The sequence below is a fragment of the Electrona antarctica genome (genome assembly GCF_951216825.1).
Source record: "Electrona antarctica genome assembly, chromosome: 23".
NCBI lineage: Eukaryota > Metazoa > Chordata > Actinopteri > Myctophiformes > Myctophidae > Electrona > Electrona antarctica.
Genome location: NC_136804.1, coordinates 22,250,394 through 22,274,177, shown reverse-complemented (window position 1 = coordinate 22,274,177; position 23,784 = coordinate 22,250,394). Strand labels below are relative to the sequence as shown.

General features: G+C 44.5%; 3 protein-coding genes across 6 annotated transcripts in view; 1 reads left to right on the top strand and 2 right to left on the bottom strand.

Moving 5' to 3' along the window:
* Positions 1-4,766, bottom strand: part of LOC306916195 (protein PHTF2) — a 54,923-nt gene extending 50,157 nt beyond the window's left edge. For 2 of the 3 annotated variants that reach the window (XM_079494004.1, XM_079494006.1), the window contains exon 1: positions 4,551-4,766. The gene's annotated coding sequence lies outside the window, so the exon portion shown is untranslated. The remainder of the gene's footprint in view (positions 1-4,550) is intronic. The other variant, XM_079494005.1, reaches the window with a different exon arrangement.
* Positions 4,767-5,809: 1,043 nt separating this feature from the next.
* Positions 5,810-10,844, top strand: LOC306916445 (transmembrane protein 60-like). 2 transcript variants are annotated; one of them, XM_079494296.1, is made up of 3 exons: positions 5,810-6,003; positions 8,044-8,148; positions 8,687-10,844. In XM_079494296.1, the coding sequence occupies exons 2-3, from the start codon at positions 8,065-8,067 to the stop codon at positions 9,002-9,004; spliced, it is 402 nt and encodes a 133-aa protein (XP_079350422.1). In that variant the 5' UTR covers positions 5,810-6,003; positions 8,044-8,064; the 3' UTR covers positions 9,005-10,844. The 2 variants fall into 2 exon arrangements, with proteins under 2 accessions (XP_079350422.1, XP_079350423.1); XM_079494297.1 differs by having other exon boundaries at positions 5,810-6,012.
* Positions 10,845-12,348: 1,504 nt separating this feature from the next.
* The window catches only part of LOC306916629 (uncharacterized protein), a 23,117-nt gene continuing 11,681 nt past the window's right edge, over positions 12,349-23,784 (bottom strand). The window contains exons 3-10 of the mRNA XM_079494590.1: positions 23,724-23,784; positions 22,896-23,087; positions 21,958-22,116; positions 21,054-21,191; positions 19,379-19,515; positions 18,432-18,605; positions 16,327-16,429; positions 12,349-16,041 (exon numbers count right to left, since the gene is read on the bottom strand). The exon at positions 23,724-23,784 is cut by the window's right edge and continues 325 nt beyond it. Of these exons, the coding sequence (XP_079350716.1) occupies positions 14,584-16,041; positions 16,327-16,429; positions 18,432-18,605; positions 19,379-19,515; positions 21,054-21,191; positions 21,958-22,116; positions 22,896-23,087; positions 23,724-23,784 (2,422 nt within the window). The 3' untranslated portion in view covers positions 12,349-14,583. The remainder of the gene's footprint in view (positions 16,042-16,326; positions 16,430-18,431; positions 18,606-19,378; positions 19,516-21,053; positions 21,192-21,957; positions 22,117-22,895; positions 23,088-23,723) is intronic.

The following is a 23,784-nucleotide window of genomic DNA, read 5'->3' as shown; positions in this document are numbered from 1 at the left end:
ACAGAGGCTGGCAGACACAGACAGACGGAGGGAAATAAATGCCCCTTTAAGTGAGACGGGCATATCCAATTGGCTGCCGTCTGAACACCGTAGCGGAGGAGACGACCACAGTGTACTCAAATAGAACAGCAAGCTGGTCAGTCACATATACTTTAGAATGGAGAAGTGGGGGGTGTGTGTGTGTGTGTGTGTGTGTGTGTGTGTGTGTGTGAGAAAGGGAGAGGAAACCAGTGACCACAGACAAACTGAAAACACACACACACACACACAAACACACACACAGCTGCTGACTGTGCATGCATGTCTGCACTGCAGAAGTGAGCTCCAAAGTAATGTCTTGTTGTACACCACACCAGACAGTCACACAGCATGCACATGCACAGTGATGGAAATAGCAGATCTCACAGATAGATATATTGTCCGTTTTCAAATGGCCAAAACGTATACAGGGCTGAAGTGGTTAGTGTATGTTTTTTTTGTAATATTAAATAATCAAAATCTACAAAGTAACTAAAGTTGTCAAATAATTGTACAAATATCTCAAAATGGTACTCAATTATAGTACTTATTACTGTAGTAAGTAAATGTAGTTGCTTAGTAACTTTCCACCACTGCGCGCACACCCACGCACACACACACACACACACACACACACACACACACACACACACACACACACACACACACACACACACACACACACACACACACACACACACACACACACACACACACACACACACACACACACACACACACACACACACACACACACACACACACACACACACACACACACACCTCTCATCTTTCACTCATATTTCACTCTTCATTGTCTTTTCTCATCTCTCTCTCTCCGTCTATTTTTAACCACTAGAGGGTTTAAGAAGTGGTTAAAAATAAACTAAGATTAGTGAAACGGACCTGTCGAGTTACAGCTGGAATTGGTCTGCTGTCGTTTCCTTCTCCCAGAGAGAGAGAGACACATGATGAAGATTGTTGTGTCTGGGAAAGCAACATTTCAAAATTACATTTGATACCCAACGCGAGAAAGGTGCCCTTGTGTGTACTGTAGTTTACGGTATGTCACGTGTGTATGAGAGAGGCAAAGTAAGTACACACACACACACACACACACACACACACACACACACACACACACACACACACACACACACACACACACACACACACACACACACACACACACACACACACACACACACACACACACACACACACACACACAGTGTGTGTGTGTGTGTCCTGAAACGACTCCTTCTATGGAGAGATATAGAAATGAGACATTTGATTTGAGATTAAAAGTGAGAAGTGAGAAGTGTGTGCGACTGTGCATGCATGTGTGTGAGAGAGAAAAGAGTGAGGAAACTCAATAGCCCTTCTGGTATTATTAGTAAATCACTTTTAAAAGCAATGGTTAAAATTATAATCAGAGACAACACACACACCCAATGAAGTACTGCAAGCACTCCTACTGTATGGTGATTGGTGAGATATCTGAAATACTGTGTGTGTGTGTGTGTGTGTGTGTGTGTGTGTGTGTGTGTGTGTGTGTGTGTGTGTGTGTGTGTGTGTGTGTGTGTGTGTGTGTGTGTGTGTGTGTGTGTGTGTGTGTGTGTGAGACATGGATGCGTGTGTCAGAGAGGGTAGGGTAGCCTGACTCACATTGTTGATTCATCACATGGAGGTCAGCCATATATTACCCAAATTATGAACACACAGCCTCTTTTTTGTATTGACCCTCTATTTTTAAAGGGCCTTCTGTACACACACACACATGCGCACACACGCACACACACACACAAATCTAAAATCTCAGGCAATCCCCCCCCCTCCCTGCAGAAAGGCTAGGACATGCTGTTGAATCGGTTAAAGGCCCATCATGTGCTTTTTGGAGCAGCTGGTCGGCGCTTGGCGGGGGATGACTTTTGCAGCAGTCTAATCACGATGAGATAATAATAATAAAAGCGAGGAGGAGGAGGAGGATGACCTTTTCGAGGACTAGTACAGATCACGATAAAAGGGTGCTTTATTTTGGCCTTGATGACTTTCATCATCAGACTAGAGAGAAAACACCAAAATAGACAACGGAGCGAGCACGAGAGAGAGAGACAACAATATAGGTCTGTGTCTGTCTGACACTCTGAACCACTGCAGTCAACTACGGGCCATTCATGCAAACCAACGCACACATTCATTCACACACGATTCGCTCAAACAGTTTCCGATAGAGAGGGGGGGGGGGGGGGGGGGTTGGGTAGTATGGCGGTCAGATGGATAGGGGGAGCCAGCAAGACATAGAATGGACAGAGGGAAACAGACAGAAAGTGAATAAAAGGACTCGTCGTCTGTAATCAGACACTGGTTTGTCTACAATGTAACCAACAGGGATTCCACTTATCTGTCAACACCATAGTGCTCGCTATATACAAGCGTGCACACACACACACACACACACACACACACACACACACACACACAGTACTGTACTGTACTGAACTCTAACGTTGTTGAAGTAGAACTCATAAAACTCTAACGTTGTTGAAGTAGAACTCATAAAATGTCCCTGGGACCGTCTAAAAGTCCACCTCTGGGTCCCAGGACCCATTACATTAAAAACCTATTTACATTACACACACATTCCTTGCACCACCAACAGACCATGTGAATTAACACTTAAACAAGCAATCTAAAATACAAACCGTTACGAATGAACAGGAACCTCACATCACATGCAGTAAACTCACTCACCATCGCCAGTCCACGGTAAACATTCACCAGTGTTTTTGCGGTGTATGTATGTATGTATGGCTGTGTGATTATGATGCCTGGTTGCGTAAGACTATAACAGACATCTAACAGCAGGCGTTGACACTAAGGGTTGCCCACCTGGCCTGGTAAATAAAACCTTCGGAGCAGGTGGAGTTTGCTTTCAGATTACCCGACTGGGCAAACACAACACGAGATATCAGTCTGTCTAAACACCTGAACGTGGCCATGAGCGCTCTGTCTTCTGCTCTGTGGAATGGAAAATAAGAGCACTGTTTACCTATAATGTTCTGTTTTCACTGTTGCTGCAGTCGGTGGCGTTTCCAGGAATTACATTTTGGGCAGGCAAGATGTGACAGTGTTAATTGTCGTCGTCCCGTGCACAATCAGTAGCACTAAAGGTTTTCAAAGAGATATACCTGCCAGACAGTAGGATACAAAGGCTGAAAGGCATGCATTTGCATTTGAATGGGTGATTGAGGGTCGTGCTCTATACGCGCAACGGCCAATCCGCTGTCCACTAATAGTGCTCAGGTCTCAGGTCTGGATTTTGGCCAGGCAGAAAATGGATTTGGAGAGGCGGACGCCTGTCCTCCCCTTACTGTAGATAAGCCACTGGCTGCAGTGCTACACTGCTACACAATAAAAAAATAACAAGTGTCAATACATATTAATAGTCATATTCATAGCTATGTAGGTATTTGCATGAACATTGAGGTATGACATTTATCGCACAGCCCCAGAAAGCGAAGGGGATTTTTTTTTTTAATTTAAGCGGTAATTCAAATTTTACCTATGATTTTATAATGGACAATTTACTTTTGCCCAATGGGCAAGTGCCTCTGAGACCTTTCTGAGATGCAGTGCATAAGTAAAAGCAGTTAAAGTGCTGACAATCGCAAATACTCAAGTAAAAGATTATCTCAAAATGCACTTTAATAGTTTCCACGGTTCCACCACTGTTAAGGTTAACTAGGAGGTCAGATTGATTATGACTGCAGAGGAGCATTTCTTCTCAGAGAGAGTGGGGGGATGGATATGGATCTGACCCAGTCAGCCTGCCTGGTAGCGTGCGTCTGTCTGTCTGTCCTTCTGTCTGTCTGTCTGTCAGTCTGTCTGTCTGTCAGTCTGTCAGTCTGTCCTTCTGTCTGTCTGTCTGTGTGTGTGTGTGTACTAACTAGACTACTACTGGACCAGTAGTACTCTAGTGCATGATATTTTATGACAGTAAAACATGGACCATTAAGGTCCATGTTGAATATGCATAGACATAAAATATCATGTCATACTGTCTGCAACATCAATAATCTGCCACACTAATAACCGGTTTATAATCACACATACACACACACATCTTAAAGTCAACCAAAACAGCAACGAGTCCTGACAACAATAACTGGATATACATCAGATGGAAGAAGGAAACTTTGCATGTCCATAATCTAAATCCATAAACTGGTAGTCAGTTATATAATATCGCTAGCGTCACGTCCAGTTAAATAGACTAGAGAAAGACTGTGCTGCATGGTTAAACAACTAAGGTCAAATCCCGTTTTTTGTTTTTTTTACAGCTTCATGCAGAGAAGAAGCTGAGGAGCTAAGAAGAAGCTAACGGTGGGTAAGCTAACCCTTCCTCCGCCGTACAAAGAGAGAGAGCTGAGGTCCAAAATGAGCACAAAAAAAACCATGACATCCTGACCAGTGCTGCTTCAAACATGATTCAGTAATACATAATAATAACGCTTTAATTCGGGGCTTACCTCGTGGACTCCTCCAGACAGACAGACACACGCGTGGATTTAAACTGTAATAATAGCACGGCTCGTCGTGGAACCTAACAGCTCCATTGTTGTGTGAGTGTGTGTGAACTGAAAACTGAATGTGTGTGTGAGCGGTGGTGGTCTCTCTCTCTCTCTCTCTCTCTGGTCTGTGATATTTTGTGTGAAGTGATCTCTTCAGTCTTTTCCCTTTCTTTCTTTCTGCCCCCAGTCAGTCAGTCAGTCAGTCACAGACCGTTGGGTGAAAACGCTACTCGAACTCACTAAACCAGGGCCGAAAGTAACGCTGTAAACACGCAACAACATTTATTTTATTTTAATACGTGTCCGACAGTTATATGACAGTTATATGATGAATTCCTGTTCTGTTCTTTGGCTATATCGAAGTGTATATTTGTACGTCTCTAAATGTTGATGAATTGAACAAGGTTATTTCAATCATTTTAATAGTTAATTTTTTTCGTACATTAAAAAAATATATATATTAAAAAGATCTCTTGTAGATCTGCTATTTTCACTAGTTTGGGTCCCGAGAAAAAATCTAATTTATCTTTTGGGTCATGGGCTAAAAGGTTTGGGAACCACTGTCCACTTTTAATTGTATTATTATTATTATGAATTATTTTGTATAGGCTAGAAGGCTACTATTTAAATAGTCTTTTAAATTTTGAGAAAAAAAGATTGCTCCTATCTGTTTCAAAACATCTTTATACCCAACGGGTATAACATGTATATAAGGACGCAATGTGACATAGCTCTGTTTAGACAATGCTGTACTGTACCCCCCTCCAACTGTATACATTTTAACCATTTTTATTATGATTTTGACATTTGCTTTGGCAATGTAAACTTATGTTTTCTCATGCCAATAAAGCTCAATTGAATTGAATTGAATTGAATTGAATTGAATTGAATTGAATTGAATTGAACAATACCCAGTTGTCCTGATGGATTAGGATTACACAATAGAAATGAAAAGGATTACAGTGGTGGGAAAAATACTACATGTGTCAATAAACGTTTCAATGTTATGTCAGTGAAAGTCACAGTGCTTTACTCACCTCTTGCGGCGATAAAGACGTATTACAGAGCCACAGAGTAAGAGATTAGATGGCTCTGATTACATGGAAGCCTTGAAATCATTAAATGCGCGTATATACTCGGTTTACGGTAGGAATTTGGCACGATCGATATTTGGGCGTCCAATGACGGCCACGGAATACAGTAACGGAAAAGAGACAGCCAATCCGCGTGTTTGATGGGCGGGGTCAACGCACATAACGGAACTAAATGCTACATCGTTTCGTCCGTTAGCACGTTATGTTGTTTATGTTTCAACTGTCGCTTCATAAGATGAGCTAGAAAATATTGATCGGGTTTCCATTTGGCACAGAAATTATGCCCTTCTTTCGTCCTGGACACGCTTTAAAATAAGGTAATTACGGTACGTAATAATAAAGTGGTCGTTGTTATGAACAACAATGCAATAAATAAGCTATTAAGCTAACGTTAGCCGTGGTGGTCAACCTTCAATGAAAACATGTATTATGAATGAATCGTCAACGTGAATGATCATCATGCCATGGAGTGGATCAGTGGTTTTCAACCATTTTCATTTCAAGGTCCATTATTTATTCTGCATTTGAGCCACGGACCACCATTTGATGAGATTTTTAGCCTCTCAGACCCAAGACTTGGACTATTTTGTCCACTGTGTTGATGTTGGTACCATAAGGAGAGATAACAGGCAAACGTTGGTCAAAATAACAATCCTTCTACATTCTCTAATTGTGTAGACTTAATTTAGATGTTTGTTTGTTAATTGAACTTTTGAGAGCGTAGAATAAAAACAAATTGGTTTCATTTTACACTCTTAATGGTTCTTAATTTGGTTACCTACTCTCCATCATTTAGCTTTGATTGATTGATTGATTGAAGAATTTATTAACAGATTGGAGAATTACAGTACATTTCAAGCACAACTCAATACAAAACTGTTAACTGTGGAGTGTGGATAGCCCCTCTTGGGACCGTACGTTAAAGTTTTCTGACATTTGGAGGACTTTACACGTAGGGTCCCTCTCCAGTTCGTAAGCCCACAATAGGACGCATCTGTACATAACCTCCGTTGCTGCGCTTTTTTGATTGGGGTCAGATGTTTCAAAAGAAGCATATAGGAGCTATAGGAGACAACGGAAACGTCGGAGAATTTTCCTTTTGGCGCAGAAGACCGTTTTGGCAGCTCTGAAATTCTCTCTTCCTTCCTTCCTTGACGTCCTTATTGACATCCCATTGTACCGCCTCCAGCATCGACACTGGCTACAGTGGCGACAGAGCGATCAGAGGCAGGAACGTAGGGACGTGCAGCTAGCCAACCTGGCGCTGGAGGCGCCAATCAAAAAAGCGCAGCACGGCCGCAACGGAGGTTATGTACAGATGTGTCCTATTGTGGGCTTACGAACTGGAGAGGGACCCTACGTGTAAAGTCCTCCAAATGTCAGAAAACTTAAACGTAGGGTCCCGAGAGGGGCTAGAGTGTGGACACACCATAAAGCATTACACTTGTTAGGGTCCACCAGCTACAAGGGGACCACCTGCAACCCCCCTCCACAAGGACCACTGGTTGAAAACCACTGGAGTGGATCATTCATTAGTAGTGGCTGGCTGTGCCTTTTCCACATTGCCCTGAACTATCTGAAAGCTGCACAAAACAGTGCATTATTATATTTGCTATAATTGTCACCAAAAGTCCACAGACATTGATTGATTGAATTCTTTATTAACAGTTTGCAGGGGGGGGGGGGATGATGAACGAATCGATAGGACTGTTCTTTGGCCCATGAGATTGCTATTATCTTACATAACGTCGATAATAACACATAATAAACATAGTAAAGGTAATGCAAGTTTATTTAGCACATGAATCATTAAGCTTAGCAAAGGAAACCTGAAACATAATATTCAAATTGGAAACGGGCTACAAAAAAATGGAGGACAGGACATGGAGCAAAAAAGGCACTATATAAAAGGATATTTGAATGCAGTATAGTATACCATCAGTCATGTCTCTGGTAATATGATAATAGCATCTTCTGTCTCTCTGTCTGTCACCTCATCTACACTGCCAGCGATGCGAGCAAACGATGACATCTCATTAGAATACATGTTTTTCGTTGTAACTGTCCTGACCTTAGAGTATATATTATATTCTAAGGTCCTGACGTACTGCGAGCGACAACGCTCCGTGCAGCGACGTCGTCCACTCCTATATTCGCTTGGAGAGTCTATATTTGAGCGAGGTTTCGCGGCTCCACACAACTTTTATTGGTTGAGATCTACATGCTGTTTCGCATGATATCGCCGTCGGAACGCTCGCTCCTTGCCTGTGCAGATGAGGTGTCTCTCTCTCTCTCTGGTCTAGGCAAATCTACCATCAGTCATGTTTCTATTCTTCTCTCTCTCTCTCTGTGTCTAGGTCTAACTTAGCTCTACCATCATGTCTCTGGCTCAGAGGGTTCTGCTGACATGGGTATTCACCCTGGTGTTTCTCATCATGCTGGTGCTCAAGTTGGATGGAAAGGTAACCATTAACCGCGGTGGTGGCTCAGGGGTAGAGTGGCTGGATGGTAACCGTGGATGTAATGCACAATTTTGCGCCTTGGAGAAATGCGCTATATAAATGCATCATTTACCATTTTTTACCATTTACCAACTAACTGCTCTGTCACGATTGCACATTTAAGTTGACGATTAATTGTCACACAAATAATTGTGATTAACGATTAAATTGTGTTTTTGGCGTTGGAAATTGGAACATCATCAATAGAAAATACTTTTGTTTGCCTTTGAGGCTTCGTGATGGAAAAGTGCACAGGGTAGATATGACGAATAACTTGAAATATACCAAGAAATTACTGGCATTTTCATAAATTTACTTGTTGTTTTAAAAAAATAGCGGAATTAATTTTTTTCTTCTTTTTTTGCCCTCTGGGATGTAGTGGAGTCGAAGTAAAAGTATTGAAAATTGGAAATACTCGAGTAAAGTAAAAGTACCACAAATTTGTACTAGTACAGTACTTACTTCACACCACTGATACATGTGTCTTCCATCCCGTTAGGTGCAGTGGAACTGGTTCCTCATCTTCCTCCCCGTGTGGGTGTTCGACGGCATCCTCCTGCTCATGCTGGCCGTCAAGATGGCAGGCCGCTGCAAGCCGGGCTACGACCCGCGCAACGGCTCGCCGGACCTGCGCGTGCGTGTGTGGTACCTGACAGCCACTCTGCTGCAGCTGGCATTCTGCCTGACGCTGTGCGCCAAGCTGGAGAGGCTGGCCGACCTCAAGCTCACCTTCGTCTGCGTGCCCCTGTGGAGCGTTCTGCTGGGAGCGCTGGTGGAGCTGGGCCTCAATATATTCCCAGAGAGGAGGGAGGCTTAGGGGGGGGGATTCACACTATGGTCCAGGATGCACACTTGGCAGATGGTAGTGTGACTGCTGCGTACCGTTCCCGAGAGCCGATCACCCGACCGTTCCCGGAACTGCATCGGGACCGATTGAAGTGTACTCGGTTACGGATCGCTGCAATGTGAAAGCATTGAATACAGTTGAAGGAAGTGTACTCGGGAGCGAAAGAATCAAGGCCAATGTGAATCATGGCCAGTAGGGACCAGGCAACCGTATTTGGGAACATTTCGAATCGATCGGACTCGGAGTGAATCCCACCTAAATGTTCACACGGGAAGATACAAAGATAGTCTACCATTCATTTTCAATGAAAGCACAGCGACATGAAGATACAAAGATACATCCGATGTTTGTAGCTGCTGCAAAAGTTACAACAAAACTTCATCTTCAGCTATAAAGATACAAAGCTACAAATACGCTGTGTAGCTTTGTATCTGCCAGTGTGAACGCAGCATAACATGGGGAGTCAGACCAAAGACCCCTCACCAACGTTACTGGTGTTCTTTACAGAACTGGGGCTAACCTATAGCCTGAACGAGCCCTATGCTTCTCTGGTCATAGAGAGGGGCGGAACAAACTATCGCTGGAAACCGACGTCGACATCCTATTGGTGCACTTACCTATGAGCCCTATCGTTATATCGGATGTCTTAGCTCCGTTTGGCTTTCTTAGTTTAGTTTATTATGGGGGTGTAAATGGTGCACTTATATAGCGCCTTTATCCAAGGCACGCCGCTTTACAGAGATTGTGCATTACATTCACACACGATGGCGGAGGAAACCATGCAAGGCACCAACCTGCACATCGGGAGCAATTATTGGTTCAGAGTCTTGCTCAATGACACTTCGACACCAACTCTGGGGGAACCCGGTTTCGAACTGGGTGTGGTGGAGCATGTCTGTGGAGAGATGACTGTGTAGAATTGTAGATGACACTGGGAAGGAAAATAATTATTGTATTATGTAAAGTATTTAAGTGTGTAATGTCCAAGTCATCTATTATGCTCATTGCTGTATAAGTTAACACTGTGTATATATAATAGTATATACTTGTACAGAAGTACATGAAATAATTAATTGCTGAACTAACACTTGTGTCGCCTGGAACTATGTTACTGTACATACATGTTCAATTCACCTGTGGCTCTTGTCTATTGCTCTGGCTCTTGTCTGTTGCTTTCTCCTGTATTTACTGTGCATGAATTTGAAGGAAAACGGCACACATTTGTTTGTAACTACGCTGTGACTGAAAACCACAAGTTGGAGAACATTGTGTTTTGGTAAAGGCTGTCAGACAGTTACTACAAATAGCCAAAGTGCAGTAACTATGTTTTTGGACACAGATTTATTTGTGCATCCCAAAGGTCAAATTAGCCTTCATGGTTTTGGGGGATAAACAGTTACCTCAAGAACATGTTTACAATTAGTGTAATATCACGTATTTACCCAATATTGTCAATTTTTCCCCACGTAGTTACTGCACATTTGGTTTTGTAGTGTAGGACAGAATAATTGTAACAGTTATCATCATTGCAGCCCTATTCTCCAATACAAGGCCTAATGGTGTAGTGTTGCTGTTTAGAACTTTAGTTAGTTTCACAGTTAAGCTGCATCAATTTGCATTTACTGACCGATACTGAGTGAACACTTTTAAATGTGTTGTGCCATTTGTTTAATCTGATGCTTCAAATCGCTTCTTGGCCTCCGTTCTGCACAATGTCGAACAGAATATAAACACAAAATGCTTGTAGATAGACGGACGCGATGACACAACACATTTAAATGTGGTTTATGAATGGACGGCGACAATAAATTATTTGTACCATGAAACTAAAACGAAGCATATTCATTCATTCTGGGGAAGCTTTGCTTTACCAGAAGCCAAGTTGTACGACTGCGTTTCTTAAACCGGAACAGAAGAGACTAATAGCTGAAATACACCGAAGCTTTTTAAATTACCATCATTTAATATGCCTCGTCTTATTGCAATTTTAGACGTTCCACTTTTGACACATCAAAGCCAAAGAAATGTGTCAAATGTCCTATCCTAGGGTTCTGCCTCTTTGCAGGGCATATTAACACACCCGACCCATCCACTGATAGAAGTTCTCTCTTCTTCTCACTCTCACACATTCATTCCCTCGCTCATTTCCTGTCCCTCAACCTCTGTGTGTGCTACTGTCTCTCTTGAAGGTCAATCCAGTTCCTCTGGGAGTCCTGCTGTGCATGTGTGCTCAGCTCACACACAAACGCATTCGGTTCACACGTCTGAACTTTACATGTGCCAGAATTATAGACCCCTACTGTGGAGAACATTAACATAGATTGTGTGCGTTTTAAGTCATGTTTGTTATCCAGTAAAACTGCCGAGGCCATCATTGCCGCAGAGCAGTTCAGTCCAAAATAACTTGATTTCAAATTTGAGTGTTAGTCAGACACTCGTACACGTTACACGTACATATCTGTTATGACGGCAACAGAGACAGAGAAAATAAAGAAGTGAAGGAACAGCCAAAAAGAGAGTGAGGCACAGGTGCCTCATATCACGTTTTTCTCAGTCACACACCAATGCTGATAAGGGTCACAAGGGTGTATGGGCATACAGTACACAACTGAGGTGTCGTGTTCCACCTATGTGATAAGACACTCAGACACTGCATTCATGCATGCATCATGTTGCGGCATGGTAGTTTATATTACACAGCTCCACAATCATCAGTGTTACAATTAGGCCTGCCACAATTATGACAGGCTAATCGTCTAATCGCTATTATTTGAGATAATCACGCTTATTTTGTTTCCATGTTAGAAAATGTTCATATATAAAAGCTGAAATAGCAGATCTACAAGCTTACAACAAGTCACTAAGTGACCCGTTGTACGCTTGTAGATGGGCTATTTCCGCATTTTTAAAGTATAGAAATAATGAAAGTCAGCCATTTCTTTGTAAATTTCAGTTATTCGTTATATCTGCACTGTGCATTTTTTGATTACCAGGCAAGCAGAAATATATTGTTCAATGCCCCCCCCCCCAAAAAAACCCCAATTAATTTGTGAATCGCAATTATGATAGGCTATTTCCGCAATTATTTTAACCTTTTTTTAAAGTATATAAATAACAAAAGTCGTGAATTATTAGTGTGACAATGAATTGTAATCGTGACAGCCCTAATTACTATGTATTCAAATCAAATACATTGTATTTCTTGGTTCATGGCAAATCACATCTGTCTAAGATTCTTTTAATGTGAAAGAAAGCAGAAAAAAGTTGGGGGGCTGGGAGTTTGATGAAGAGTGTGTTGACAGAACAGACTTGGATGTGACTGAAACCGTTTTATTAGCCAGGCTCGTCTCGTACTGAAAGTAGAAATCACACATGACGACCCGACAAACGCTTTACAAAACCTCTTATGTACACTCAATGCTGCGAGTTAGAAACCACAGAAATAAAATAGAATCCAACATTTGAGATAAATAATATAAGTGAAAACAATACAAGACCCTGAAGATTATATATATTTTTTTGTTTTCCCCATGGGCTCTTTTCTACAAAACCTTATGCACATAGTTATAGCTTCCCTGTCTGGGTTTCAGCGAAGACCCCTGGGGCTCTACTCACAGCAGAGACACATTTCTGATATATCTGTATATAAAACATTTCTGACATTATATATTTATAAAACAATAAACATCATCAATACAAAAAGAATCCCTATAGGACAGTGGTTTTCAACCCGTCTGCATTTGAGCCACGGACCACCATTTGAATGAGATTTTAGCCTCTCAGACCTAAAACAAGAAGATAAGAATTTTGTCCCACAATTCCATGCTGTATTGATCTTGGTAATATAAAAAAACAAATCTTCTACATGTCTCTAATTGTGTAGACTTCTTGTAAATTAAGTAATGCAAATGTTTTAACAATAATTTAACTCTTGAGAGCGTAAAATTAAACCAAATGGACCCGTAAGGGTTCATTTGGTTTCATTTTACGCTCTCAAGAGTAAAAAAAGATCAAATAAGGGTTCATTTGGTTATCAACTCTCCATCATTTAGCTGGGGATCTGGACTCCCCACCCTCAGGGACCACTGGTGGTGCCCGGGCCCGGACCACCGGTTGAAAACCACTGCTATAGGACATGTCAGTGGAATCGAGTCACAACAAGGCAAACCGGCCCACAAAGACTGTTATCTCCCACTCCAAGGGGCAAACACTTTGCCCCCTACAACACTTTATCAAGAAAAACAATATATGTTTTTGGTTTCTGACGCCACTAGCTTATGGAGTTTTATTCAGACTAGATTTAAAGCAAGATTTTCCGACGGTCTTGAAGCACAGTGTAGAGAGACACAAGCTTTGGATACCATTCGTGTAAAATTAGATCGCAAAGTCGTTGTTTCAAACAGAGCTGCTTTCGTACAAACCAGTCCGCTGTGTTTCACTGTTTAATTAAGCCGAAAGCTAAGCACAGGCTCGGGTTCTGGAAGGGGTCGGGCTACATGTCAAACTGGGCTGTTACTGTGACATTCAACAGCACGTCCGCTAAATAGGACAGGAGAACTTACTACAACCACAGCTCCCTTGTTAAGATAACCTTCTGCCAACGAGGGACCATGCACTCACCTGACTTCACCATTTTCTTTCCAATTCCAAAATAAAAGAGATCCACCTTCAAATTTCTCCGTCCGGATCCCCGCATACTACCGGTAAATGGATCCTTACAAAAGTAAAAACCTGACTGTTCTGTTCTATTCTCCTTTACCCACTTAATTACTGATGATTAATAATAATTATCAAACATATATTTTGTTGCGGTTTGGGAGAGCACCAATATTCATTACCATAATAATATCAATAGAGGTAATACTAGGCTCCATGCACACAATAACTCTTCCTACCTCTGGCCCGCTTCCCTACTTACTTCACAGGTGTTAACGATGATAATAATGAAGGCTCTGTTCAATTTAGTGTACGAGGTGGTTCTCAAACCTTGTCATTTCAAGGACCCCCATTACTCTGATAGTGTACAAAATGGACCCAAAATGGCCCCGTACGGGAGTTACACACCCGTATGGGGTCATTTGGAACGCTCTCAAGGACACTTTTTGAGACCCACTGGAGTGTTTCCAATGAGCCAACACGCAATAGCAGCACACCGATTCTGTTTGACCAGAATGGAACAGAGCCATCATTAGTATCACCGGTAACACCTGTGCAGGAAGTAGGAAGATTTATTCTGAGAGCATGGAGCCCATTAGTCAGACAACATTGTGATAGGTATTTTGTTTTGTCCATATCACCTAGGCATATTTGAAATGAGTCTCTTGAGTCCCTTCTGCCGAAAACTGCAATCTTCTGGCCATGTAACAAAAGTGAGTACTTTCCCCACCACTGCGAACCACTATCGATAATCTCTCTCTCTCCGTGTCGTCCTTTGGACGGTGTTTTACACCCTGTAAAAGGAAGGAAGGAGCAGCATTAAAAAATAAAAGAAGCAGAGATATCCTCACGTAGAAAAAAAACAACAACCTAGAAACGACCTCTCTCCTCTGCTACATGGACGGGCGTCCGTGGGGGGGAGGGGAAGGAGAGCGGGTGGGAGAAGGTGGTGTGGGCTGTGAGGGTGAGGGAGGGGCGGGCCAGGAGGAGGAGGGGGGAGGGGGACATGGAGAGTGGGGGAGGGGGACCAAGGGGTGCACAGCCGCGCCGGCGGGCGGAGGATGGTGGAGGTGTTTTGGAAGCGCTTGGTAGGACGGAGGAGGAGAGGGTATTTGGGGGAGGCGGTGCTGGGATGTCGTGTGTATTCCCGCATGCAGTCTTTGTGCTGTGTTTGTTGCCTGGTGGTGTGCGTGTGTTGCCTGGTGTGTGTGCTGTTGCCTCCTCTGATCCAGTGCGTCGTCATCTGCGCCACGTGTGTGCCGTTTGTCCGTCCGCGAGTCCGTCTGCACGCCTGTCGTAAAACCCGCCAGGACTGCTGATGGCAGCGCCCGCAGCTCCGAGGAGGGTGGAGCTTGTGTGTGTCGCGCTGCGGCGTGCGAGCGGACGCCGGGAGAGACTCTGCCGTCGTCCGTTCGTCGTTCCGACCGAGAGGAGAGAGGAGGGGGCAAGGGAGGGGAAGAGCGAGAGAGGGAGCCGCCGGAAGAGAGGGACGACAGGGAGATAGAGGAGGAGGCTTTAGAAGAGGAAGATGTCTCTCTGCCGTCTGGGTGATGAAGACGATGATGATGGTGGTGATGGTGATGATGGGGCGCTTTGGGCTTTTTCTCCTGCTGGGTGGGAGGAGGAGGAGGAGAGAGAGGGCCTTGGGGGTTTCTCACCCTCACTCTTTTTCCACCCACCCATCCGTCCGCTGGGTGGAGCGGTCGCGGCGCGGAGACGCTGGGAGGTGCAGGAGGCTCTTTTATCTTTACCGTCATCTCCTCCTCCTCCTTCACCTCCACCCTCCTCTCCTCCTCTTCCAGCTTCATCCTCTTCTCCTTCTCCATTCTCTCATCCCTCCATTCTCTCTTCCGCTCCTCCGCCTCCACCCACAGTTCTCTGTTCACCTCCACCCTCCTCCTCTCGTCCTGAACCTCCTCCTCCGTCACTCTCCTCTTTGTTTCTTCTCCGTTTTGCTCCTCCTGGCGTTCTCCCTCTTCCTTCTCCTCTTCCTCCTTGGTGTGGTAGTACTGCTCTCCCTCCTCCTCTCTCTCCTTCTCCTCTTCCTCCTTGGTGTGGTAGTACTGCTCTCCCTCCTCCTCTCTCTCCTTCTCCTCTTCCTCCTTGGTGTGGTAGTACTGCTCTCCCTCCTCCTCCTCCTCCTCCTCCTCCTCCTCCTGGGTGGCGCTACGGTAGTACTGCTGGAGGCGGACGTGCCAGGCCAGGCTGGCCACGGCCGACACCGTCTTGAACTGATGCACCACGTTGCGCGGGATGAAGTAGATGTCGTCGTGGCGCAGGTGGATGCGGGCGTAGCGGATGCCCTCGCGCCGCAGCTGGTTCAGCTTGGCGTCCTCCACCCACTGCACGCACTGTGGGACAGACGCATGGATTAAAGAAAAATAAACTGAAACAGTGCCCCTACACTACAATATCGCTGTTTCCTAAACAATTAACACAATATGTAAATTAAATGATGTTTTAGTGATATTGTTTCTGCCGTTACATACTGCCAATCAGGTGAAGAAATCTTTAGGCTTTAACGTTTGCTTTTATATGAAAAAAGCAAACGTTAGGGGTTTTATGGAAGATGTTTCTGCACATAATGCTAGTTTGAAATGCAAACAGGCCTGTCCCCATTACACGCGTGGTCTAACCTGGGACAAGGGGGGTTCGTAGAGGTCCAGCTGTAATCTCTGAACCACGTCAGGAAAATCAGCAGCGTGGAAACACACCACGTCTTTGGTTACACGAGGAGACCTAAAAAATAAGCAAAATAGACAAAAATAACATGTGTGTTGGTAGAGTACTGTCATGTATGTTTTTACTTTGGCCACTGTGCCTAGAAGGAAAACTCACTGCTGCTCAGTGCATTGCGGATGCGGCACGCACGCGCACGCACACGCACACTTTATTATTTGTCTGTTCTATTTACTTCCTGATAGTTTAGCTGTCCCTCACACTCTGGTGTGTTGCCCAATCAGAGGCCAACTTTAGCACGCGTATATACGCAGACGTGTTAGGTGGTTGGTTGGACGTCTCTTTGAAGAGACGTGTCCCTGACGACGCTAACGCAGCACCTGAGTCACGTGTCAAGTGCCACACCTGGTGTCAGTGTTGTTTTTGGCAGCAATTTTCTATTTTAGTTTAGTCATAGTCTTGGGATTTAAACTTCATTAAGTCACATTTTAGTCACCTGGTTAGTCTAGTTTTAGTCGACTAAATCTACGTTGATTTAGTCGACTAAAATGTATTTTGTCGGACCTTGATGACGTGGTGATGGCTGATTTTACATTTGCTGAAAATAGCCGATCTACAAGCTGAAAATAGCAGATGTACAACCTCTACAACCTAAAAAAAGCTGCTTTTGTTGAAGGGTTATCATGTATTGATTTTGTTATATTGACCTTATAAACAATTTAATATCGGCATGGCTTTGCCCACTCATTTGATAAATCAGTTTTGGGGCTCTGACTCATGAACTACAGTAAAAAAACTAAAAACTAAAAAAGGATGCTGGATACAGTAGTGTTGGTAAAGTGAGCAGTACAGTCAGTGGAATACTAAAAAGTGCGCATGCAGACTGGTGGCTTCTGCGCGTACAGCGCATAATATTATAGTCCATGTTAGTAGTGCTGCGAAAAAACACCTATGCGATCTCATTTCTAAATTTGAGCAAGAATGGTGCAGCACTAGTTGGCTGTCCAATTCATTGTAGTTACCCCTATGTTTTGTAATGCTTTGTAATGCAAATTTGAAATAAAAATAAAGTTTTATTATTATTATTATTACAAGCTCACAATGTGTCCCGGTGCAACACGTTGTGAGCTTGTAGATCTTGCAAACAAGCATAAAATGACTTTTAGGGTGGATTCATTTTCTACAAGACGGTGGCACAGTTGGTAGTGCTGTCGCCTCACAGCTAGAAGGTCCTGGGTTGGATTCCCGCTCGGGACGCTGTGGGTGCTGGTGGCGTGTTTCCTCCTCCGCGCCATCATACCCGCCATACCCAGAGTTTACATGTTCTCCCCGTGTCCCCTAGGGTAGGTACCCTCACAAAAAACATGCAGTAATCCTGGTCTCTAAACTGCCTCCCCCTGGCCAGCCTGATGGAGGGGAAAGGAACTGGTTGGAATAACGTGTTCCTTCCACGCGCTACGTCCAACCAGGGAAACTCCCCCCTGTCAGGTGTAAAGGAGCAACTTGGACACTCAGGCATGAAGGAAGCATGAGTTCAAGTCCGTTGCTCTCCCCAGGTTGGCGGAGGGTGTGTAGAGCCCAGGATCACATTAGATAATTGACACAGGGGTGAAAAATGGGTTACAAAATCGTGGGATAAAAAATATATAAAAAAGAGAGAGACTTTAAGAGAGGTTTAAGTCAAGCACTTTGGTGTTGTCTGTTTAAAGCCACAGTAGTAGCTCCAGCTGCCACATTTTGAATGTAGTAATGTTCAGCAACTACAGACGAAAGACAATCAATATTTTCATGGAAATAAATCACACCTGTGTGAAGTGAGGGGCGCCCTTATCGTCACCATAAACATCTCATTCTGGCCAATCACAATTTGCGTCCTCGTCTTCAATGTTTGCGTTTACACAAAACATTGAAGAAATTCAAAACTGGCCATTCATTGTCAATGGCATTTAATGTTTGTGTGTCAAAAATGAGAATCGTGATCTCAATTCTTGTGGAGGAAAATGGAGATTCACATTTGAGAAAGAATGGTGCAGCACAATTATGTTGGGGGCTTTGAACGTACCCCTCTGCGCCGCAGCACACAGCTTTGAGGACCCCCACAGCGGCCGTGGTGTGCCGGTCGATGCCCTGTCCGATGTGGTCGGCGTGGGCGCGGGTTCGATCCTCGAACAGCATCTCTCTGGGCTCGTTGACCCTGGGCAGGTACTGCAGGAGGTTGGTCACCTCATTGGTGGATCTGCCAGACAGACAGACAGACAGACAGACAGACAGACAGACAGACAGACAGACAGACAGACAGACAGACGACCAATCAGTGAGCAGGTGGGCGCTCGGGTGTTGCGCTCTGAAAATAGAACTACAAGCTCCAAGTCCAAAGGAGATTTCAGCACCATAGCGCCTAAACTTTGGAACACACTGCCTTTAGAGATCAAGCGCGCTGAATCAGTGTCCTCTTTTAAATCCCTTTTGAAAACACACTTTTATAGATTAGCCTTCACTGCCAATGTAATACTTTTATATATTTTTTCCTTTTCCCTGCTGCTTATTATATTTTGTTGTCTATTGAAATGTTTGTCTATGTAAAGCACTTTGTAATGCAAATTTGAAAGGTGCTATAAAAATAAAGTTTTATTAGTATTATTACAAGCTCACAATGTGTCCCGGAGCAACACGTTGTGAGCTTGTAGATCTCGCAAACAAGCATAAAATGACTTGTCTTTTAGGGTGGATTCACACCGAGTCCGATTGATTCGAACTGTTCCAGAATACGATTGGCTGGTCCCCGCTGGCCATCATTGTCTATGTATCAAGCTGCATATAACTGTGTGAATAAGTGCAATCTACGAGTGTGTGCATGCGTGTGTGCGCGCCCTACCGTCTCCTCCTCAGCGGTGTCTTGGGAGTGTCGGGGTGTGTGTGTGTGTACCGTCTCCTCCTCAGCGGGGTCTTGGGCATGTCGGGGTGTGTGTGTGTGTGTGTGTGTGTGTGTGTGTGTGTGTGTGTGTGTACCGTCTCCTCCTCAGCGTGGTCGTGTCGGTCACAGGGATCATCTGCTCTCCCGGGCGGACCCACATGATGGGACCGTCGTCACTGTCCTGACGACTCATACACTTCAACATGGAATGACTGCCCCACGGTAACGTACGCTAGAGAGAGAGAGACATAGGAGAGGGAGAGAGAGACAGGGAGAGGAAGAGAGAGACATGGAGAGGGAGAGAGACATGGAGAGGGAGAGAGAGAGACAGAAAGAGAGGGAGAGAGAGACAGAGAGAGAGAGACAGAGAGAGAGGGAGAGAGAGACAGAGAGAGAGAGACAGAGAGAGAGGGAGAGAGAGACAGAGAGACAGAGAGAGAGAGAGAGAGAGAAAGAGGGGAGAAAGAGAGACAGACAGAGAGATAGAGACAGACAGACAGAATAAGGTATTTTCTTAAAGGTCCACGAGAAACATGAACAGCCTGACTTTAAAATAACAGCCACTATTCATTCACTATTCACCCACTATTCATTTCAATGAAAGTTGCTCAGTGACGTTTGAAGCTCTACTTCTGCATTTTCTCGATTTGGACACCAAACATCTGGTGCCCAAAATGCTAACCTGCCTGAATCGATTCACGAACGAGCGATCTACGTTAAAACCCCAGCGCGCTCTTTTGCTCGAGCTACGTGCGCGAGCAAAACTGCCCACATGCAGTTCTAGGGTAGCGCGGCTTCAATGTTTCCCAGCCGCTCTGGGGGCTTGGTTTCTCCCTTCCTTCCATCCTTCCATGCATGACTCACCTCCAAGGAAGCTTTGAGAAGGAAGAGAAGTGGTCACATGACTGGGCTGCGCCATGACACTTTCATGGACACTTTCATGGGAGCCAAACTCACACCGGAAGTGCAATGAATACATGGCAGTGAATGGAGCTGGCTGGACCAGCTCATAAACATTATTTATGAACAATTAGCCCTTCACTAAATCCCGCCCCAAAAAGCGATTGTCCAATGCCAATCCAAATAGTTTAGCAACGGTCGCTATGCAGGTCAAGCTTTCTTCGCTGCTAACGTGCCTATTGGACAAGGATGGGTTGGGGAGGGACTTAGTGAAGGGCTAATTGAGACCTTTGTCATATAATCGGTTCAGGAATATAAAAGAAGACATATCACAGGTTGTTTTCTAATCACTTACTTTTCGTTGTGCACAGTATATACATTTTATCTGAGGATCTAAACAGCAGCAGGTATCGTTTCTGGCTCCGACGTATCGCGAGATTTGGCTGCCAGACAGGAAACGGTGGGAAGTCTCACGATACTTGGTACGTTCAGAAAGGTACTTTGTGCTCTTTAGATACCATACCTTTATAGAAATTACATAGTGTACACATCGAAAAGCAACACAGCAGACAATAATGCGTTACATGTCTTCTGTTATTTTCCAGAAGTGATTACTTTACAAAAGGTCTCAGTCATTCATAAATAATGTTTGTTCATGAGCTGGTCACTGAGCTCTCATTGACTCCAGTGCATTTTGCCAAACTTCCGGGTAGTTTGGCTCCCATGAAAGTGTCCATGAAAGTGTCATGGAGCCCATGTCATGGAGCCCAGTGTCATGGAGCCCAGTCACGTGACCAGACCACTTCCTTTCCTTCTCAAAGCTTCCTTGCTCACCTCCAGGAAGTGAAGCAGAGGAACTATTTGACTCACCTCCAGAAAGGGACACTCTTCCAGCATGCTGAGGAACTCTGGGAAGTAGTCCCCGACCTCCTCGTCCACCACGCCCACCAGGCTGATCTGTCTCATGGCGCCTGCTCGGCAGGTGCCACGGCTGTAAGTCCTCTTTACCTGAGAGAGACACCCACGCCAGGGCAGCACGGACAGAGAGAGAGAGAGAGAGAGAGAGAGATCCCAGGGCAGCACGGACAGAGAGAGAGAGAGAGAGAGAGAGAGAGAGAGAGAGAGAGAGATCCCAGGACAGCACGGACAGACAGAGAGAGAGAGAGATCCCAGGACAGCACGGACAGACAGACAGAGAGATCCCAGGAGAGCACCGAGACAGAGAGAGACAGAGACAGACAGAGTTGATTAATCCATGGACATAAAATGTGTTTTAGTAATCAAATAATCAGTATATATATATATAAAAATGGTAAAAATTGGCAACATAATGGAATTGACTTTGACGCACGCGCGCACACACACAGTCACACACACACACGCACATGCACACACACAGAGAATCTGTGCTTTATGTACTTATTCCCTATCGTGTGTGTGTGTGTGTGTGTGTGTGTGTGTGTGTGTGTGTGTGTGTGTGTGTGTGTGTGTGTGTAAGGTAAGGATGGAAGTTGGAGATCCATGCCCCACCCGGCTATGCAATACCCGTTGACCCGTGTCAGTGTTCCACCCATCTGTCTGTGTCCCTTTTATGCCCATATATGCAGATTTCTGTATCTGTCCCTTTATTCCTATATGGAGTGCCCAAATATGGAGTGTTGTGATGCCAGCTCCATATATGGAGCCTGGGCATGGGCCCTGTCCAGAGCCCGGGCAGAGGCCTTTTGTGGCGGTTCTGGACAACCGTGGGCATGCGTGTCTCTCTCTCTCTGACCTGGGAGTAGTAGTTATCCATGGTGGTGGTCTCGATGTCCTTCTTCCCCAGGACCTCCATCTTGACCGGAGCACTGGGGAACCTGCCCGAGAAATACTCCAGGAAGTCAGGCAGATACGCGGCTCCTCCGTGCACGATGCCCATCACGTAGTGAGCTGCCTGGAAGTCAGTCAGAATTCACTGTAAGCATTTCACCCACCTTCTGTTTCACACAATAGGCTCTACTATGCACACAGAATAACACAGAGTCAGTGTTAATGATACTAATGAAGGCTCTGTTCCATTCTGGTCAAACAGTCAGTGATAATGATACTAATGAAGGCTCTGTTCCATTCTTGTCAAACAGTCAGTGATAATGATACTAATGGAGGCTCTGTTCCATTCTGGTCAAACAGTCAGTGATAATGATTGATACCAATGAAGGCTCTGTTCCATTCTGGTCAAACAGTCAGTGATAATGATTGATACTAATGAAGGCTATGTTCCATTCTGGTCAAACAGTCAGTGATAATGATACTAATGAAGGCTCTGTTCCATTCTGGTCAAACAGAGTCAATGTCAATGATACTAATGAAGGCTCTGTTCCATTCTGGTCAAACAGAGTCAGGGTGCTGCTATTGTGCATGTTGGCTCACTGGAAAAGACCCGTGCGGTACGGGTCTGTAACTCTGAGAGTGTACTAATGGAACAGTAAGGTGAGGTTCGTAATCTGAACGATAATGTATCCATTAACCACTGGAATAGAGGCGAGAAGAATTGAAAAGACCGTGGCAGTGGCAGAAGACTTAATTAATACGTGTCAGGAAATCTGTTCATAGATATATTATCGTCAAATGACGGTAAGAAAACGACCACTCCGGTATTCTCTATTAAATGGTCACTGAAGAGTTTGCTGTGTAGTAGTAATAGTAGTGTGGTGATTGTTATGGTTATTTTACCTGTGACGAGTCCTCGCTGAACACCAGCGTAACAAACTCCTGGGCGAAGCGTCGTCTCTGCTCCAGGGACAGACTGGAGGTGAGCTGGGAGGAGTAGGTGTGGGCGACCAGCGCTCCTCCGTTAGGCTGGCTCTCCACGTGGATGTAAGGGCCGAACTCCAGCCCCGACATCCCAGGGTAGGAGGGCGTCACCTGCAGGGTTCATTTGGACAGCACACATTTTAGTTAGGGATGCACGATTAATCGGTTGTTCAGCGGGGTTGCGCACTGAATATATTCAATCTCCAAAGTCAAACTCATAAATTTGTAGCCTACAAAAAGAAGGAGTTATAGAGATTATTAGTAGGCCTATTTAAAATCATTAAAATTGTAATGATTTGTAATGAAAAGAGAGAAAGAAAATCACCTACAGTTGATTATGCCCAGTAGCCTACTGATTATGCCACATATGCATTTTATTTTGATCCATCTCTGCCTCTCCGGGTGTGTGGTGGTGGTGACCCAACTGTGCCACTGCAGTGCCAACAGTTAGTTTTAGACTAAATCTAAATCACTGCTGAGACGCGTTGTGAGCTTGTAGATCTGCTGTTACACCCAAGCGCAACAAACCATGAAATGAATTGTCTTTTAGTTCTACTGGATCTCTTCTCCACTTGTCCCTCCCTAACATTTTAGTCTAGTTTTTATTGGTTGACAAAATTGTCAATATAATTAGTCTTCATTTCAGACATCAGAGCTTGGTTTTCAATTAGTTTCTATTTCCTTTTTGTCAGTGAAAAAGGGGTAGTCGACGAACATTTTTAGTCGAAGAACTCAGTGACTGCTCACCTGGGCTTTGGCCTCGGAGAAGTGGGGGGGCTTGGAGTACATGGTCGAGTAGAGCGCTGGA

Coding starts and splice junctions, on each gene's coding strand:
- LOC306916445 (XM_079494296.1), top strand. CDS start 8,065: ATGTCTCTGGCTCAGAGGGTTCTGCTGACATGGGTATTCACCCTGGTG. Junction 8,149..8,686: donor TGCTCAAGTTGGATGGAAAG/GTAACCATTAAC, acceptor CCATCCCGTTAG/GTGCAGTGGAACTGGTTCCT.